At 42.2% G+C, this 20,321-nt stretch overlaps 1 protein-coding gene across 1 annotated transcript in view; it reads right to left on the bottom strand.

Annotated features, from left to right (window-relative positions):
* doc2b (double C2-like domains, beta) overlaps window positions 1-20,321 on the bottom strand; it is a 92,900-nt gene that overhangs the window by 8,493 nt on the left and 64,086 nt on the right. Inside the window, exons 4-6 of the mRNA XM_069723967.1 lie at window positions 15,116-15,225; window positions 11,323-11,449; window positions 3,042-3,199 (exon numbers count right to left, since the gene is read on the bottom strand). Coding sequence (XP_069580068.1) covers window positions 3,042-3,199; window positions 11,323-11,449; window positions 15,116-15,225 — 395 coding nt within the window. The remainder of the gene's footprint in view (window positions 1-3,041; window positions 3,200-11,322; window positions 11,450-15,115; window positions 15,226-20,321) is intronic.

Below are 20,321 nucleotides of genomic sequence, written 5' to 3'. Positions count from 1 at the left end.
AATATGATGCGTGTAAAAAAAAAGAAAAAAAAAAGAAGAAAATCCTTATACTGGACATAGCTGTTGTATTGTTCTGTCCTCCAGGGGGTGCTGTGGTACTGCCCTACATTTAACCACACAGCTACATGACACTACACTACATTATTACATTATCTGACTGCAAAAGAGACTCCAGCTTTTATTAAGGACATTTTTCCCGGTTACGTGGACGCCGCCGTGTAGAGCACTCCCTCTGCAGTGCTTCTCTATCCAGACCGATGTCCAACACGTGGTTAGTTTAACAATGAAATTTCATTTCAGTGTCTTTCTGTTGAGATTACAGAGGAGAACACACCTCACCTCTTAACAATAAAAACATTTCCAAAGTCAGTCGATACTCCTGCTGCATTATTGCAGTCCAGACTTCTTGTGTGTGTTTTATTTAAGCCCTTAATCTGAAGTTGTCAGAATGAGGTTTTATGAGCTTTTATTCGGTATTATGATTTTATAAGCTTTCGGCTACTTTAGGATGTTGGCTATTTTTTTCCATTATTGGCTTTCTTATTTGATATTTGTGGAGGATTTGTAGGTCATATTGCACTGCAGTGAGTTGTCACTTTATAGGTACACTTTGTTAAAAAAAACAACAACAACGCATTACTTCTCTAAAACCTCCAACAAAGTTGTGCAGTTTTTACTTCCTATTTATTTGTCGAGGGGTTTCTGGTGTTCTCAAAACATTAGCATTGTGGTTCCTTATCATGTTCAGTTTGCGTCCGTGCCTCTGTTCCTCCGGGTGCAGGCGTACAGTATGAGTTTACAAATATGCAGTCAGTGTGTGAAGGTTGAACTTTTGTGTCTGTTCTGCCTACATTAATATTGTAATTGGCAGGTTGTGCTTATCTCTAACCCCGCATACTGGATGTTATTTAGTAACCTGTGTCCGTTTGGCAAAGGCCAGTTTTGGGGGTAATATTGCTCATTTTTGAAGTGGTACATTTCACTGCAATTGCAGTAGCTCATCTTCCCTTTCTACGCGCTCGCTGGCCCCACAAAGACTTCAATTTCACAAGGTAGCAAAGAGACTCAAAGGGAAGCTAAGTGGGTTATTGCTCACAAACTCACCCCAGGGTGGAAGGGGGAGAGAGGGGGGGGGGGGAGAGCTGGAATCGTTGTTGATGAGGATATTGCAGCGAACCTAATTGTTGTCACGTAATGGGACTACTGACCCCCGGGCGAAACCGTCTCGGAGTGAAAGAGAGGATGCAAACGGCGGCAATTGTGCCAAATACGACGATTGTAAACGTTAGTTCATTGCATGCGTTGCTGTAATTGTGCTTTTGTTCTGCAGATGACAGCAAGTAGTCATCTTCCAGAAGCTTGGTGAAATGTACTTCGTCATTGTCATTTCTTTCATGACGTACTGCGCTTACCTACATTAACACGGCACATGCACTGTTTTCAGAATATGCCCTACATTACCCACAAACCATTTACTGTTCGGTTAACAGCCGGGACTTCATGCTTCAAACGGACTCTTGCCAGACGTCAGCGAGCGACAGATGACAGAAGTTGCGAAGCCCTGTTTATCTGACAGCGCGTACCTTTCCATTATTTCCCCGCTTCACGTGATGAGACAGTAGGTAAATCTATTATCGGCCCCGTGTCCTTCAAGCTTCGGGGAGATTTTCTCAACCTCAAACTGTTGGAAAATTGTTGCCGGGCCCTCTCCTCCGAAAGAAAACTAGTCGCGCTTTTGTTCCCGAGGTGTGCTCAGCAGAGTCGGAAATTAATTGCACTTTCATTGCTCAGCCAGATGAAAGACTTGGGAAATGTTTCAGGTCTGATAAATAGGACTCTCCTTCAAATTGCAGCCCCGCGGATGGCCTCTTGTGCTGCGTGTCTTTCATGCGGCTGATAATCACAGTAGTCTACCTCCTTTCGGCGAAAACATCAGCACTGCCAGCTAATCTATTTCAGCACTTCTGCGGTGTGTCGTGCATCCACTAAAAATAGCATTATCATTACGAGCATCCGGTGTGTGGGGGAGAAATGTTAGATCGACAGGTTCGATGTACAAATGCTTGTTTTCTTGTTGCCTACATTTTGACTTTTGGTCAGCTAAAGGAAGGTGATGATACTTGGTCTGACACAAGCCATATATCTTGACAACTAAAGGCCATGAAACCTGGAGGTTGATCATTAAATCTGTCGGTGACCCGCTGAACCTCGTGTCATCATAAGAAATCCATGAAATTGGTTGTGAATACTGCAAAAGGGATTTAAAAAGCTATTCACGGCATTAGCAAGCAAGCGTGAGACTGTGAGGTGGAGAGCAGGCGTGTGTGATAGTGAGGCAGAATTAAAGCATTAATATAATATTGAGATTATACAACAAATTACCGACTAAATAAAATGTATTCATGTTGTGGGGGCCGTTCGCCCTCGAAATAATACAACTTTTTGTGAGCGTGATCTCCGTTTCCACGGCAATACACGGGGGTATGTCTAACGACTGTGTATGTTTAACCACTCCAGGAAGTAGTCCGACCCTTAGCAACGACCCCCGGCAACGGAGACGAGATCTAGTGCGTTTTATTGCTTTCTGGAGATGGTTTCTCAAACTGAATAAATACAGCACATGGACACGCCTAAACTGCTCAGCTTGCTCAGTCTTGTCGTAAGTAAGCTATCCGCTGAAAGAAGATGTTAATGGAGTCACGTATTCTTAAGGTTTTAAGCTGGCCGCCGCTAGGAGTGCGTGACTACGGCGACTACGGGTGCTCGGAGCGACCAAAATGGATCAAAAGACACCCGATTTCGCATAATAGGTCACAATTAATAGACCTATAACGATTCCAATTATGTATTCCCATTGAGGAGGCGGATGGATATTTCTAGTGATGTGATCCAGGGTGTGTTGTCATGGTGATTTGAGCACGTTCCAAACGGTCAAAAACATTCTTTAGCAATGAAAAAAACAAACAATAAGATTATTGATAAAAACAACAACAACAACAAGCAGACTAATGAGGGTAGGGATACGTGTTTTGCATACTGACGTTTTGACGTAAGGGTCGGAGAAGCCGTTGGCGTCCATGGCGGCGAGGTGGGCGCAACGTATGATGCCCACGACCAGGCAAGACTTCTGGGTGTTGTACTTCAGAGAAATCATGATGCGTCCACGTTCCTCCAGAGACTTGTCCTCCGTTTTGTTGACCTGTCGGATAGAAACGGAAAGATTTAGGAAGTGCAACCCACTTTTTCTGGTACGTGCGGGTATTCATGTCAACAGCAAGGTGCCAGCCAGAGTTCCCTTCATCATTTGAGAGATAACTAATCACATTGTTCCACGTGGACGGCATAATCAATGGCTATTCGAAGGAAGTTCACAGCAGCTATAATTCTCGCCCATCTTGACAGATGTGTGTCTTGAAAATCAGCCAAACACTGATTGGCTGATTGATGCGATCTCCGCTGTGGATGATGAGTTAATAGCCTCATCAAAATTAATTTGCCATGGTCCTACAGACAAGAAAAACATCTGAACTGACACATAACCCGCGTGCCAAACGTGGGCCTGTTATTATTCCAAACACTTCGCTTTTTCACTGATGAGCCCAACGTCGCGTCCTGCCACATGGATTCAAAAAGAAAATGTGAAGATTTTATTTGAATCTTTATTTGGTTTAAAGTGGAAGTCTGGTGTGTACAGAAATGCAGTTAAAATATGGATGGACACGCAAACATAGCTTATCCGTGTGAATGTGTTATTTAGCCAAAGCTCAGTTTACGCCCTGAAGGCACCGTCCTCTGAAACCAGCAGCTTCCCTCGCAGGCTGCTGCATTCGTCATGCCGGGTAACCTCGGTCCTACTGACACCGCTACCACTGGACTTAGTCCATACATGGCACCCAACTTGATCAACATAAGGCAACAGAGAAAAACACGATGAGAGGCCTCGAAAGTAGTAGTAAAATCTTCTAACCCGCAGTAACACAGAAATTAAATGACTACAGCAGAGACTAGATGCAATGAAACCTGGCTACCAAGAGAGGACAGGATGTTCTCAATGTGTTCTGCCTGCTGTTAAGAAAGACATCATCATTGTGTGCACTAAATATTGTTTAGAAAAAAAACTACTGTAACTGTGTGTGTGTGTGTGTGTGTGTGTGTGTGTGTGTGTGTTGCTTTTCTTTGGTTTAAATCTAAATATGCAGGAACGAGGTGGACGACACGACTTTGTCTCCAAGAAATTACTTTTCTGTTGTGCTTCATTTTTTCCTAAATTGGTACGTGGTGGTGTCTTAATATGTGCTACCTAGATTATGTTCATAATGTTTCTGTGACACGAGTCCAGCAAAAAAAAAGTTCAGTTAAGGTACGTTAAAGATCATAGCTTTGGTCACAGTGTTTCCCGCTCATCGACTTTACTTAGGCGGACTATCCAGGTATAAAATTGGCTCGAGTTACATGCTCTGTGGTAACTGGGTTGACTACAGGCTTCTCTGTGTGAGGCATTTAGGCACATCTGGAAATTGTAGCTACAGAAAATAACCTGGGTTACTCTCCCGCTCTAAATTACATGAGTCTCTGCATGCGCACGGCACCGCTCACTATTACGAGGACATTTTCAACCTGTAGGAAACACTTACTTAGTAATCATGCAATTAACTGCATATTATTTTACAGCCTATTAAGACTGTTTAATCATATAATCACCCATACACCACAGCACCTGCTCATTTAATGAGATTTTAAGAAAATGTAAACTGCAACCCAACATAAGGGGTGCCCAATCATCTGAGCAACAATCAATCTGGTTTTTTTTTTACATTATTTCAGGTCTCCAGAGAACACTTGAAGCTCCGCAGAAAGAAAAATACATAATTGAGCATCAGGAAATTACAAACATAGAGGCCAGGGAGCCCAAAGAGCTGTCTGAGCTTTGTTTCCTTCGCTGCTATGCCCAATGACTTAGAAATGTAATTTACCAGCAGCGCTGCTACAGCTGCTGATTGCGTGAATATGCACTGGGTTTTAAATTTTTTTTTTTATATACCTCAGCACTTATTTCTAACCACACATACGACCATCCATATCAGCAGAGCAAAATGCAATAGAGGCTTAACTTCAAGCTTATCAAGAGCTACTCGAAAGTGCATGGACCAGTCGAAATGTGGGCATTAGTTCTGAGAGTTCTTTCAATTTGGTTTGTGCCATTTCAAATTGATATTCATTAGGTCCTTCTCATTCTGCCTCTCTCATTTATGATAAACCGCCAATTACTTCACACTGGAACTAAGCTATAAAAGTTTAATTGAGATATTTTTTGTATACTTTGTTCTTCAATCAAATGTACATTGACAGTACATGATGTGACTTCAGAAATTGATGAATCCGTCTGTGATAAGAACTTCATATTAGTAAATTAACAGCAATAAGCTACTTAAGGTGCGAACTACTTTTGACTTTGGAAAAGACATTTCAAGCAAAAATACAGTTCAATATTCACTGGAAACTGTTAGTCTAATAATCGACATTTAACAACGTAGCGTACTTTAGTCACGCTAGATGTGCAAATATTAAGAAAAAGTCCAAAACAGCTTCAACATTCAGAAAGGAAACGGATATAATGAGAAAGAAAAACAGGCATGCGGGCACAGATTTCTTATTCAATGCGTAGGAGACTGGGCTCAACAATCTGTCCAGCAGTGTCCACAGCAGGATACTAATCAGATATCTCCGGGGGAACCGACTCTCTCTACATGAATCACAGATGACTTTTACAAGACGTCTCGCTGGACTCGTGGACTCGGCATTCATTTCATCCGGCGTGCCAACATGTCGCCGCCTCGGTTTCACTGTCAAACCCATTTTGTCTCCCGTCTCTTCTGCTGCTGCTGCTGCTGCTGCTTCATTAGTGGTCAGGACATCCCACCATAGTCTCCCTGTCTCCCTTCAGGTCTGTGACAAAACCGAGTGGCTGACAGGAATCCAAGTGTCAAGACAAGGAAGTGCAAACCTCTGGCTGCCCGGATGGTAATGAGGTTGGTGTACCTGACGAGTGCCGACACACTTACCGCATCACTTGTCTTCTATATCACGCTGACAGACGATCTACTTCGCCCGACTAGCTCGCTACCCATCTTCTATGTTAGGCCATAAATAACGCATACCAACAAATTAACAAATGAACTCCCGATTCCGATCTAATGTCATGAATCAATCGTCAGCAACTGCGCGGCCTCTGCTCTGCGAGTCGCCACTTCCTCTTTCCAGTAATCTGCTCAAACATAAAATCAATTTACATAAGAAAAAAACACACTGCTGCGCTGTACTGTTTACTTCACATTTCCCAGCTGATTGTGCCATTGCCTTGGGGGGGGGGGGGGGGGGGAACTCAATTATGATTGGCTAGAGGATGTCCATTGATTGAATTTAATGCACACTATAACCGGACACCTCCGATGTGACCGTTTACGACTTCATCGTGAATGAAAGCAGCAGCGGCGCTGAATAATGGAGTTGCATGTATATCTCCAGTCTGTTTTGCTTTTGGCTTCATTATTTTCCTGAATTCCACCGACCGACAACACAGCAGCACATCGGCAGCAGCCCAACACAATAATATTTCGAGTGTATTGACTGGGTTCCAGGTATTACACCGTCCCTCGGGGGTTACCAGGGAAACAGTGGTATTACCGAGAAGAAAAACAAAAAAGGGGGTCTGATAATATCCCAGGATCAAGTGTTCCTTTTGACTGGTTCAGGTTTCAGAGACAATATTCACCTCCCAATTTTTTTTTGCCGCCAAAGTTTAAAGTGGAAACCCCTTCTCACAAGTGTCTCCGTTTTTTGTCGCAAAAAAAAAAAAAAAAAAAAAAAAAAAAATCTCGGTGGGGAGGGGGAGACTTGTTTGGTACCACATGTCACTGACTGAACCCATTTGAAAACAATACGTGGGTTAGTTCAGCATGAGGCTGTAAGTGTGTGTGTGCAACAGGAAGCTGGGCCCGGCACGCATCTCCTGCCAATGTCCAGGTAGGGATCCCTTCAGATCAACACCTCTGAGAAAAACAGCAGGGGGCCGACTCGTGTGCTGATCCCAGAGAAGAGGCAGGTACAGACGGGGCGCTGGCATTCGCTCACAAACATATTGCACACAGAGCGGAGAGAGAGAAAGCTGTGCTGACTCAAAGAGGAGGTGAAATCAGGTATAAAAGAAGCTCAGAGGCTTAATTAGGATATTCAGGCTCTTATAGTGAAGATTGGTTCTGTGGTTGTTGTTTTTTTTTAAGGATAAAATAAGTTTTAGCTTCTCCCCTCGATGCTTCAGTACAATTCATGCACGGGTGTAGTGGACAGACTCGGGTTCGGTCCTCCGTTTGGCTTCATATCCCTTCAGGAGAATTTTCTGCACCTGATTTTATCGACTTGCTGTTTTAACTTCAAACTTCAAAATATCAATATTTAAATTCTATAACAACTGGAATTATTGAGCATCAGGAGCCTTTAAGCTGAGTAGTTTTGCTCAGGAATTAGTGGAGACCAAAAAAACTGCACCTTGCATTTATCAGGTGGCAGGAAACACAAACACAAAGGCGATAATGTGTTTTTGATGTTATACAAGTGGCCAAAAACTTATAACGGCAACATTATAAGACGGTATTGCTGGTTTAGTCACGACTGTAGCTTTTATTTTGCTTGCTTTGGGAAGAATATGATCCGTCTTTGGCCTTCGGTTTGGACAGACAAGTCGACAGCTTCTAATTCTTGTTACTGCGCTCCAAAACTGGAATTTAAACAGTCATTTTTTTTTTAAAATTTTTTTTTTTTGAAGATGGCAACAGGGTGAGCGACAAATGTGTGGCCATTTCTTACAGTTAAGCCTTTCATTGTCCAACTGAGCTGAGGGAATAGAGAAATGTATCGCCCAGAGACACTGATCCAAGATTCATTGCCAGATTAGGGCCGCTGGCTTTTTCCACTGTTCATGGCCTCTCGCTGTCTACTGGTGCCAGCGCCGGAGGCAGATCCAGACAAGGCTGGCAGGCTCATCTATTAGATAGAAAATGGGTGATCGGTCGCAATGTTAGCGAGGACACAGCAGCCCAGGTCTGTTGAAATGACCAAAACATTACCAACAGTTCGCTGTCATTCAAACGCCTTCGTGTTAATGCTCGTGTGACTTTTTATTTTCATGGCTGGTATAAACTTGTATAAACTCTACAAGCAGCAGACAAATCCTCAGGATTTGGGTGATACACCGATTAGAAAGATAAACCATCGAAATATTTATTCATTTCCTTTCACTGCGTTTCTACCTGTGTCCAGTGGAGAGGCTCTCACGGGCTGACTGACTTGTTTATGAGCTGAACGAGCCTGTCGGAGCGCTTCACTGTCAGGTCAAAGCCATCAATAAGACGGGCACCGCGAGCTGCTGGATGAGATGATTAAATGGTCGGTGCTCTGTTCTCTCCCCCCACAGCACGCAAAACAACAACCAGCAGCCCGCGTTCAGGCAGAGCTCGTCATCCAAGAGCAAGCGGAGCAGAAAGCTACCTGTCTGAGCTCTTCCTCTCTCTGGAACCAGCGGGAGTCACGGCTTCGCTTTGACTCGAAAGCATTTCTGTGTGCAAAATTTAAAAAAAAAAAAAAACAGGCAAACTGGGCTTCACGCTTTCGTCGGCGAGGGGTGAGACGTACGACGCGTTGCTTCATAAATGCAAAACAAGCTAACTTGCAACAGAAGGGAGAAAAAAAACAAAACGATTGTGGAATTTGACTTGCGGAAAAAAAAAAAAAAAATCGATTGACTTTGTATTTATTTCATGAGAAGTTTAATAGGGATCTAATGGAGCCAGCCCCCTAGCGGCCCCCGGTGGTATTGCAGTTTTTATGGCAATTCCACATCGGTGTCATTTTACAGACGTCCACTTTTATGTAGTCTACCTATAAAACAACAGTATATACAGCTACTCTATTGTAATTGTATATTCTTGAAATTAATGATATATTTTTCAGTGTTTTCTCATATTGTAAAGATTTTAGAAATACCCTGAGATATTGTGATATTATTTTAGGGCCATATTTCTTAACTGTACAGAGGTGCATCTACTCTGTGCTGTAGATAGCTGTTGTAAAGCTGCAGGCAGCAGTTTTCAATAAACCAATTTCACATTTAGTCACAGCGAAGCTCCGAAAAACGTGTAATCACACAGTCAGCTTTTTGTTCGGGGTGGCCATAAAAACAGCCGAGTCAGCTTCTTCTCTGTCAGCACTGACAGCGTCTACTGTAGATATCCACTCTGATCACACCGTGCCCATTCTTCTTCTGTCAGTACCTTCAAGATATTCTGATTATACTACAAATATTTAGAGAGATAATGTTGGAAAGTGCAAACCGCACAGCTTTTACCCGCAAGTTATGATTTCATCGTGCAACGCCGTGTCTGATTTCGTCTGCTGTCATTACTCAAATCCACGTATGACGACAACAACAATACACGTTTAAAATGTGGAAGTGTAACACGTAGTTACATAAAACAAACCGTGAATAAATCAGGGCCTAGAATGTTGAATGCACCGTGGCTGTTTGGTACCAGTTTCTTTTTTTTTCTTTTTTTTTTTTGCACAAGCATATTTTTTATTTTTGGATGCTATTTCACACTCCCACATAGACAACAAAGCATATGAGGAGGAGCAACAGGAACTCGTCTCTCCAAACACAACAAGGCGCTCTGTACTCTAAACATGGACGAGCCAGAATTACACTGCATCCGTTTTGTTTTTTGTTTTTTTAAACCAAAAAGTGTGTAGGCATTTTAAAAAGGGATATTCAATCACAGTTCAATGACACTTCACTCCTTTCCCATGCTCTCATAACACATAATCCACTCCCGCACTCCACTTATGGGCTCAAAACCCAACGGTCTAATCTGTCATGTCGGTTTAAATCCTTATGGACACTGTTGTTCCTTTTTTGGTTGTTATTGTTCTTGTTCTTTGTTGATAAGACCTCACACGAATAATGTCGGTGTGAAGAAATGAGTTATGGATAATGTTGTTTCATCTTAACAATTACCAACATCTGTCATAGTGAGCATCCCCCGTCCTGAATGTAGTGTGACTGGATATTTTAATTAGTTCGCGTTTAGTTTCTCTTCCTGTGAAAAGCATTCGATAAAAAGATTTGTTAGCGATAAAAACAGTCCAGACTGCCTTCTGTATTTACTCTCCGTACAACACTGTAATAAGGCCTTCGACATTTAGATGTGTAATATATCTCCTGGAAAAATTATGATTCAGTAGTGAAAACAGAAGAGTGCAGTGATCTGGTCTGATCTGGATTATTGAATAACGGGAAGGTGGACAACGATTCAGTATAATATGTTCATGTGAAGGTAATGTCTCTGATTAGATTTATGATCCTATTGTTAACATGCACTATAAATCACACTGGATCAATGACATATTACATCCGAGGTTTTGCATATTAATCTCCGCTGAAATCTGCATCAAATATCACAAACCCAGGCCGCCCACATGCTCACTTAATTGCGTCACTGTTCAGCGCTGCCTTTCACTCATCTTCCGATTCATTTTTAGTTTAATCGTCTCATATAAATCACATATTACGTTGTAAATCTCTGCGGAGGCCCACGCTATACAACACAACTAGAAAACACAGCCATAAATCATAGGAAGATATTTTTCAATATGTGGTATGGTCTGGCATGGTTACAGTGTGGTATAGTATAGTAAAGTATGGTATAGTATGATATAGTATAGTAAAGTATGGTATAGTATGGTACACTATAGTATAGTATGGCATAGTGTGCTCTAAACTACAGTAGGCCTATAATATAGTGTAGTATGGTGTAGTATAGGGCAGTATTGTACAGTATGATATAGTTCAGTATAGTGTATTCTAAACTTGAGTAGGCCTGTGATATGGTATAGAATAGTATACTATAGTATAAACTGGACTAGGCTTGTAATGTTGTGTAGTATGGTATATCTAAAGTATAGCATAGTATTTACTTTACTGCAGCATGGTTTAGTGCAGTACTTAAAAAGTAATTTAATATATTGCTGTAGCATGTAAGTCAATGTAGTATACTAGAGTATAGTGTTGTAGAGTACTGCACACTGTACCATGTTGCATAGTATAAAACAGCAAAGTAGTGTACATCATATACCGGAATACAGCATTGTGGAGAGTGATGATGTGTTTCAGGCTGTAGTAACTTTATTCCAATAAAAAAAATTAAAAAAAAAGGGTATCACATGTTTACAACAACGTTAAAATAATCACGTGCGTGTGCACGTTGGACTTACAGGTAACTGTTTCTCCAGGCAGTTGTTGAAGTTTTTGGTTTGGTTGGGCTTCAGCTTCTTGAGGGGGATTCGCGTTTCCCCGATGAACTCGTTGTGGCGGAATTTGTCCTCATCACACACTGAAATCCTGAGAGGAAGAAGAACAGAGGAGGACATGAACGCAAGGGAGGCTCAGCTTCAGGTCTTGTGGCTGAAAGTCGGCTTTAAAACCATCAAACCGGTCGTTTCCCACCTGCGGTCCATCATCTTCCATCACAGGGGTTCAATTCTCACCCAAAAAAACCCATCTTTGCTTCTACTCCCGCTTGACTCTTCCGGGATCGCCGGTCTCACGGCACTAAAACCGGCGTTGTTCCCGATCATGTCAAAATCACTTAAAAACCGCATCACGAATTCAACTTAAACATATCTGGCCGTGTTCCTCCTGTTTACTTAATTAGCGCCGCTTGAATTGAACTGTGCTTTCGGTGCGTGGTATCTTCAGCCTGTTCACCGATTTACATGACGTGCCCGTCTCCAATCTGGTTTTCCACCGAAGACGTGAACGCTTCCTCCTTTTCCGTGCAAAAAAAAAAAAAAAAAGGAAACACCCTTTTGTCTAAGACAATACAGCTGAATATTCATAATACTACACAGTAGGCCGTAGCCTGGCCTCGAAAAAGTCAATGATGGACGGCGTAGCTCTCAAAAGTACAAAAGGCGCTCGCACGTCATACCGTTTTTTTTGTTTTTTTTTTACTTTCCAGACACGAGATCTATATTCCTCTCCACCATTTCATTAAATTTATAATGAAAGCCAATTATTGGTGCTCCCGGCAGACCTATGTTTTCAATAAAATGCAGAGAGCAGCCCCCCCTCCCCCCTCCCTCCCCAAACCTCACTATGCGAGCACTCACAGCCAGACATGACATGATTCACATGCATGGCTACATCGAGCGCACGTAGAGGGAAAACTGTTTGTTTTAAAGTGCTCTTCAGCGCATAATCAGCCGGTGGAAAACATGCAGCCTTTTTTCCAAACCCCGCGGCTCCGGTAATACGTGTCGGCACTGCTGGCTCGTAGGGGATGTGATGTAATCAGGCTCACAATAATAATAATAATAATAATAATAATAATAATAATAATAATAATAATGATAATAATAATGGTAAGACATCTGCTATATGGACAGGTGGTGCTGAATTCAAATTTCCAGTTTACAAAAAAAAAAAAAAGATTTTTTTTTTTTTTTCTCGCAGTCTATTGTTTTCTGTGAAATATTTATTGTGAATAATTTTTTTTTTTTTGGGGGGCTCGTGCTCGGAGACGAGCGTCCATCAGATCACATCTCTGCTGCCGAGGCTCCAGACCTCCGTTGCTGTTCTGACTTTCAATGCATTTAAAATACAGTGTTTTATTCTTTTTATGGTCCGCAACACGACACTAACCAGTAATGTTCAACGACTACTTCAGCACGTCGTTCCCAGCTCGTAATCTGTAGCAGGAAAACAGTTTTACACGGAGGGACTTGTAAATATTATGATTATGTGCAAGTTGATCAGAAATTGTTTGTTGCTTATTTAAAATGATTTGCATGCATAGATGGACATGCAGTTTGGTTGTGCCGTTCAATAGTGGCGGATTCAAGGAGGCTTCTTTCAGTATGACAGACACTCAATAGTTGACTTTAATAGTTTGAGTGAATCCAGTTTTCAGACTTTCTTAAAGATCATTTTGTTGCATCGCAGCAGAAGGTAGTGTATATTTTATAGGCACTACTTCTCCCGTTCGGTGGACGGATGGATGGATGGTTGTTTTTTTTTTTGTTGTAAAGCAAAAATATTATTTGATAGTTTCCTGGAAGGACTATTCCCCCTCGCCTGCCGCCGCCGCCGCCCACACAGAGACTCACTGATGCTGTAAACTCGGGCTCAACAGATGCCATCGGACTTTGAAAAGCTTCTCCTTCCAACAACAAATCAAAGTCTCTGGCTTCGTCTTTGAGGTTGATTTCATTCCCCTTTTGTACGGCTAACGTCAAACTTCCTTCGTCTGGTGACGCAACTAGTCTTTGATTTTGTTGATCTGTGGATGGACCGTCAGCTCGGTGCTTTGATGTCGGATGCAGTGCAGTGTTATGCAACACTGGTACAGAATTTAATTCACAATAAAGTTAATCTCTGCGAAGCTAATGTCAGCCTGCTAGGGAACTAGCAATTCGCAGCTACAGTATCATTTAACCTGAGGTCAGTGGGAATACGGCGCTTAGATGAGACGCTAACAAGCCCTTAAAGTCCCACAAAGAATTTCGGGACCAAATTTAATTGCAAACCACCTAAAAGTTATTAACCCTCGTGTTGTCCTCGGGTCAAAATGACCCGCAGCTGTGTTCAACCAAGTTCTATTTTATTTCCATATTTTTTGGGATCATTGGTGACAAGGAGGCTGTGAGGGTTTCTTTAAAGAGTGATGACCAATGATCCCCAAAAAATATAAAAATATATAAATAAAATAGAACTTGGTTGAACACAGCTGCGGGTCATTTTGACTCAAGAACAACACGAGGGTTAAGACCCTTAACTTGAAAGCACAAATGCTCATCTCATTGTGGCACAAATGGAAAAATAGTCAAGGAGATTTTCAACTGTTGAGGATATAAAACAAAAAGACCAACATTAAAAACTTGATTATTTGTCGTCTGTGGGCCATGTCTCTTCAAAATATAGTTGTAGAGGTATTTTAGTAGGTAGAGGAAACAGAAGACGAAAGCAAACTACAATCCACCTCTGCGACGCGGCCCACCTATCACCGGATCTCCTCCTGTTGCTACCCGAACCATCGTGCATATGATTGCGTAACCTACCTCCGCCACTTGATTGCACAGTGTTAACACCGCGGTAAAAATAAATGAGCAAAAGAATGGTGAAGTAACACTTTCCGTTGCATAAGAGCGTCGGATTCATCACGGGAAGCAACGGAAGTTTCGGGTTCCCGGTTTTTAAGTCTGTTTTCAGGTGTCGTGGTGAAAACATAAATAACCGACCGAACGCAAAGTCCAGTGCCATGTGGAGATCCCACAAAGGGTTTCCCAACTGTTATGGTGATCGGGGGGCGGGGGGATAATACAGGAAGGATAAATACAAACACCAGTCATTTTCTGGATCAAAATGTCCGTTGTCAGATAGAGGCTGTGATATAGTCATTCACCTGAGGAGCCAGGAGGAAGAGAAACTGTCAAACATCATCGCTTGCAGAAAATTATTTTCCTCAACCCTTAAAAAAAAAAACCAGATCCGCAGCAACTCAGGCAAAAAACAAAACAAGAAGAGGCAGATTTCATCCTTTGTTTCGCTTCCATTCCTTTGATTTCCTTCTTTTCACTCCTTCACCTCTTTCTTTCACTTCCTTTATTTCGTTCCCTCTTATTTCCCCCTTCACTTCAGTTTCATTCCTTCCTTCCTTTCTTTTCACTGCTTTTTATTTCCTTCCTTTCCTCCTCTTCTGGTCTCATCTTCTTCCTTCACTTCCATTGCTTTCCTATTTCATGTCTTCACTTCCTTTTTCAATGCTTCAGTCCCATTTGCTTCCTTCTTTTCCCCCATTTATTTCCTTGTATTCATTTCATTTCCCCTCTTTTGTTCATTCTCTCCTTTTCAGGCACACGTCTCCTTCCTTTGAACGCTTTCTTTCTTTTTTTTTTTTTTTGCCACTCCTTCTTCTTACTCGTTATTGTTTTCTTACTTTTCCTTTCCTAATTTTCCTTCCTTCCTTCCTTCCTTCCCTTGTCTTCCTCCTCGTGACATCAAGCATACCTGAGTGTTTTTCGGACCATATCCTCGTCGGTGATGCCGTAGTAGGTCAGGGTCTCGCTCCAGACAGGGTTGAGTGTGTTGTGCAGGGTCTTGGTTCGAAGTTTATTGGCCTGAAAGACAAAAACAAAGCGGGCGGTTATTGAACGGAGCATCGTCCCCGATTGAGTGAGCTGCCGGCTCCTCCCACAGATCAGGAGAGCTCATCCCTTCTCGTGTCGGTGTCATTGAAATGCTGCCAGAATTATAGAAACATCCTTGAAAATGTACAAAGCCTCTCCGCCCGGGTTGAAGATTTGTCAACGCTTCGACGTTCGGTGGCGCGCAAGCAAACATGAGCTTCACTGCTGCATACTGAACACCGTCAGGGATGATATATAAACAGCAGGGGACGCATTTACATGAAGTGACAGGCGCAATCAAAGCAATGCAGGAAGTGAATACAAAAACCGAACAGTTCAACGTGTCGAACACTCTGCAGTCGACAGACGGTCGCCGCGGCCGCTCTGGTTAAGACTCTGTTTGTGTCATATTTGTGAGAAAACTATTTTATAGTCCGTCACAGGCAGACGTTTCCTTCGGGAGTTGGTGGAGACCAAAACAGAGCTCAAAGGAGAGGGAATATTGGACTAACAACTGCGTAAGCTGATGTTTTCCTGGTACCGCTTAATGTGTAAAAAAGAAAAAAAAAAAATAGGACCGGCCTTGAATATTTTGACAATGTTGCAGAGAAAAGTCTCAGTCGACCAAGTTTTCATTCATCTTTTAGTAACGGGAAGAAAAATAAAACCGTTGAACTGCCTCCTTGTAAGAGACGTGATGAATAACTCGGAGAAACATTCGTTACAGGCTGAGCTTTTTGATTGACTGAAGTTATTTTTATATATATATATATATTGAATATTTGAATTAATGTCAGATATACAACGAGTAGTCGACAATTGGCTTGAACTAATGACTATTGTTGAACTTCTTTAGTCGGGGGGCAACCAGTTGCCGTTTCAACTTGGAAAGTACAATCTGTTCTTGCAGGTTTGAATAACAATCTGTGATGAAAGTCCTTCAGGCTGCTTCCTCCAGGGTTCAAAGTTGTTGGTACGATTAAAATGAAGATTGGAAATGATGTGACTGATAGTGCAACTCTCCAGATGGATATTGTTCTTAGCGTTGGTATAAACGGAGATCTCTCATCGGTGTATCGGCCAGAACTTCAGTGAGCGACTTGATTAGATGCATTTGCGTGAATTAAATATGGTCGCAGTCACCGAGGACCTACGTCGCTTTTTTAAAAAAAATTTCCCACTCTCACCTTTGCATCCATCGCAAAATATTTGACGAGGTGGTGAAAATCACCGTGACAGGCCGACACGGGTTTTATCAGTGGATTATTGTGCGGGGAAATCCTCGGAGAGTGCCGCCGAACACGACGAGGTGTAGAGGACGAAGACGCCGTGGGCGAGGACATGTGATTTTTTTTTTTTGAATTTAATCAATTAGCTGGTGTGATTATTTGCAAGTCTGATGGCGGGTTTCCACATAACGAGGCTCTCGCTGATTGTTTCTCCCTCAATCAGTGGTTGTGCCACACGGGATGGGTGTTGAACACACACACACACACACACACACACACACACACACACACACACACACACACACACACACACACACACACAATGAGCTTTCAAAACTATTTTTTTTTAAGGCTGATAAGCACATTTTGCATAAAAATGCAAATGAAATATTTTTGTTATATGATTAAAATAAATTATAAAATTTCAATCTTGCATGCTTTCTATTAATTATTCACTTCACCCTCCCTTCTTTCTCTCCTGAATTATCAAATGTTTTCAGCTGTTTGTTCTCCAATAAAACGTGTCTGAAAAAAGCGTTTGCGCTGGTGCGTTAGACACTGAACACCTTGACGAATGTTTTGCATCAGAATTAATTCTAGTTGGACATGCTGGTGGCTCGGGGTGTTTAAAATGCATATTATTTTAATGTCTCTGATTCAAATTCAGCAGAGGGTCCTTTAATTTAATATTTTTTAACGTTTATTTTTACCTGGCGAGACGTACGGTAAAGAAGACATTTGTAATTACAAGCCGAGCTGGCAAGCGTGAGAGGACACTTGTCCTCGACTTGGCGCGTCCATACCAATTGTCTTCCTTTTAATTGTTGTCAAAAATGTCGGGTTAAATGCTCCTTTATGTAACACGCGTGGTGCAGAGGCCTCATTTACATGTGTTGACATGGTCGATGAGAAGAACAGGAAGAAACGCTCTGCTATTAACACGACGGATGAAGTGAAACAAACTGTTACTTCAGGATGGTTATCTCACTTGAGTTCAAGTCCTGTAGAGGACCACTAGAAATAATTACTGAATAATAACAACAAATATTTATTTTCTCTGTCAAATTAATCTTTTTTGACAATCACATTTTCACACCCAAAGAAAAAAAGAAAATTCCTTGTAAATCCCTGCTAAGATTAATTTCACTGTAATATACAGTATGAAGATGAACCACCACACACACACACACACACACACACACACACACACACACACACACACACACACAGAGCCTTTTATTGTTTAAGTGTACAAGGTGCGGAAAACGGAGAGTCACTCAAAACAATTACCAAACAGTGTCGCTGTGGTGAATATCAAAAATAATTTCCCTGTATAAAAGGACATAAAACAGGCAAAATCCTCCCTAAATAAGTCAATAGGTGTTACAGCTGTCTGTTTGGGTCCTTCATCACTGTCTTAACGCAGTGTTCCCGTCCGCCATGTGAAGGTCAAAGTGTTGTAAACTGCCAATGGGGGGGGGGGAGGGGGCACCTTGATTATTTTCCACGCTCTTCGAAGTGGATTGTTGGCCCGATGGTGAAAAGCAGAGGAAGCGATCGGCTGAATTTCAATGCAGTGTTGCACGGGATGTCAATAAATCACATTGAGGCCGGTTGATCTGAAGGTGTGATTTAATTAAAGGGTAAAAACGCCTCGTAACGCTTCAGATCCTTGAAATCGCACAATGTTCAAGAGTGAAGCGAGAGCGACGAAAGAAAGACGGAATTAAATAGATAATGAGTGAATATTTAGCAGTTTTTTTTTTCCCCCCTCTACCAAATGTGTGATCAGCATGCATTAAAAATTATTCTAATAATATACTTAATTCTCTTGATTCTTCTGACTGAAAATGTCCTTGTCAATTTCATACATTTGTATATTCCTCTGCATAATCTGTATTATTTCACAGAAGATTCATATTTTATTTTGCTTGAGTCTCCTTTCACAGCCGGCTACTGACTTAACAACTGGTTTTGTAATTCATCTGTTCAATTTCTGAGACAAATGTTATTTATTTTTTTTATTTTATTTTTTAAAACATTAGTTTTATCGTTTTATCAGCCACCTCAGGCGTAACTCTCGCACCACGTGACACTGATCTTTTTCTGTGCTAGCAATCCAATGTTTTTACAAATATGAAAATATTGATATTTCAGATATTTGCTCCACTCAGTGTGCGCCATGTTTGTCAACTATGTCACTTTTATCACATTGCGCTCCTGTCAAAACATCCCCCCGTTTTACAAGTGTTCACTTCTTGTCGGCGCTCGGCGGTTTCATCTGGAATAATTACCGGCATTTACATTGTTTGATCGCGGTCTCGGAGGAGATGAAGCTGTGATCCGGCTTCTCGGCAGAGCATGAAACTTCACTTCTGATTAGAGCGCGAGCAGAACTTATGACCTCTTTAGTGGGTCTTAATGAGGCTCTTAGACCGAGCCTAACGATTATTTTGAGAACAAGCTGAGGGAATATCCAAGCGGGGGAGAAGGTTGACTTGTTTTACCGGCAGCGACATGCAGAGACCTCCGTGAGGCCTCATGAGACGGGAGACTAAATCCAAGAGGCAGCATGTCCTCCTCGTGGAAAACCTCTATTTGACCCACCGGTCAAATAATCCGTGACGCTCAAATTAATGCCACGAAGCTGAAAGGAGCTGGGTGGTTGGCATCAGCAGTGGTACCCCATCATTGCAGGACAAGGATCGAAAATCTTTTGCAGAAACTCACACCGACGAGTTGGAAGCGATACGACGCCGGTCACAAAGTTTTAAAAGTACATTTAAAAATCAGCTCAGTAAGTACGTTTTGAAAAGAGCTTGACTGTGACGTCACGGCATCCGTTCACAAGATGTTACCACTTCATCAGCAGAGAGCGGGAAGGGAAGATGGTTGGAGTGGCAAATGGCCGGAGGAACGAGCCAAACTCAGCCGTGTGGATCGGCCTTTGATTGCCATTATTTCAGCCGACCGATCATTTTGTGCAGTCGTTAGTGTCGTTTCTATTCATTTGTATAAAAGCAGACGGATGAACCTGATGGAAATGTCAAATTTCCGTCACCGGCTCCGTGTTGTTGTTTGGTTTGACTGACGCTCTTTTAATAACATCATCTCAAGCCTGTCAATCAAACAGAGACGCCCGCCCCAAAATGTGGCTCTTTACGGCCTAATATCTAAATAGTGACGAAATTATTTTCAGACGGACCGACAGAAAACTAATAAGAAGGACTGACTTTAGCGAATGACATCATTGCGACTCGTGGAAAAAGTATCTGATTTGAGAAGTTGAACGTCTCTTGAGCCGGAAGGCTTTTTGGACCCGGCCCCTAGTGGCCATCGGTGGTATTACGCTTTAAGGCACTTCGGCACCGGCCTCTTTTCAGCTTTGGGATTTTTGCAGGGATTTTTAGGACTCTCTCCTCTCACCGCTGCATCCTCTGCTTCCTGCCATCCGGGACGATTGTGATTGAGGAAATAAACAAACGATCCCGGAGCGTTTTTGTTCCCCTATAGCAGAATGATACATGGGTGCAGCCAGGCCATTCTTCGGGCGCTGGCACGGCGTGGTGTGGAGAAAAGGTCTGGCTCCTCCAGACCAATCCTGCCAAACGGCGCGTCTGATACTGAGGGCCAAATAGCAAATATCTTGTGAGAAAACAAATAAAATTTCCATTAGAACAAATAAAGTGATGAATCACTACCGACACAGTTGTGTGTCATTTACTCTCAATGGGGGTATTTTTTTTTAGCCTGAAACCATAGCAACGCAGTTTGTGTACAGGTTTAACAACAACAACAAAAACATCTTTTAAGCATCCCTCACGTTTATCTCCGCTGAATGAAGAGCAAACAAACATT

Source organism: Brachyistius frenatus, unplaced genomic scaffold (assembly GCF_029030835.1).
Source record: "Brachyistius frenatus isolate BFR_SWC_R1_liver_20210118 unplaced genomic scaffold, ASM2903083v1 Contig_354, whole genome shotgun sequence".
In the NCBI taxonomy this organism is placed as follows: Eukaryota; Metazoa; Chordata; class Actinopteri; family Embiotocidae; genus Brachyistius; species Brachyistius frenatus.
The sequence above is the reverse complement of the archived record's forward strand: the minus strand, read 5'-3'. Positions and strand labels throughout refer to the sequence as shown.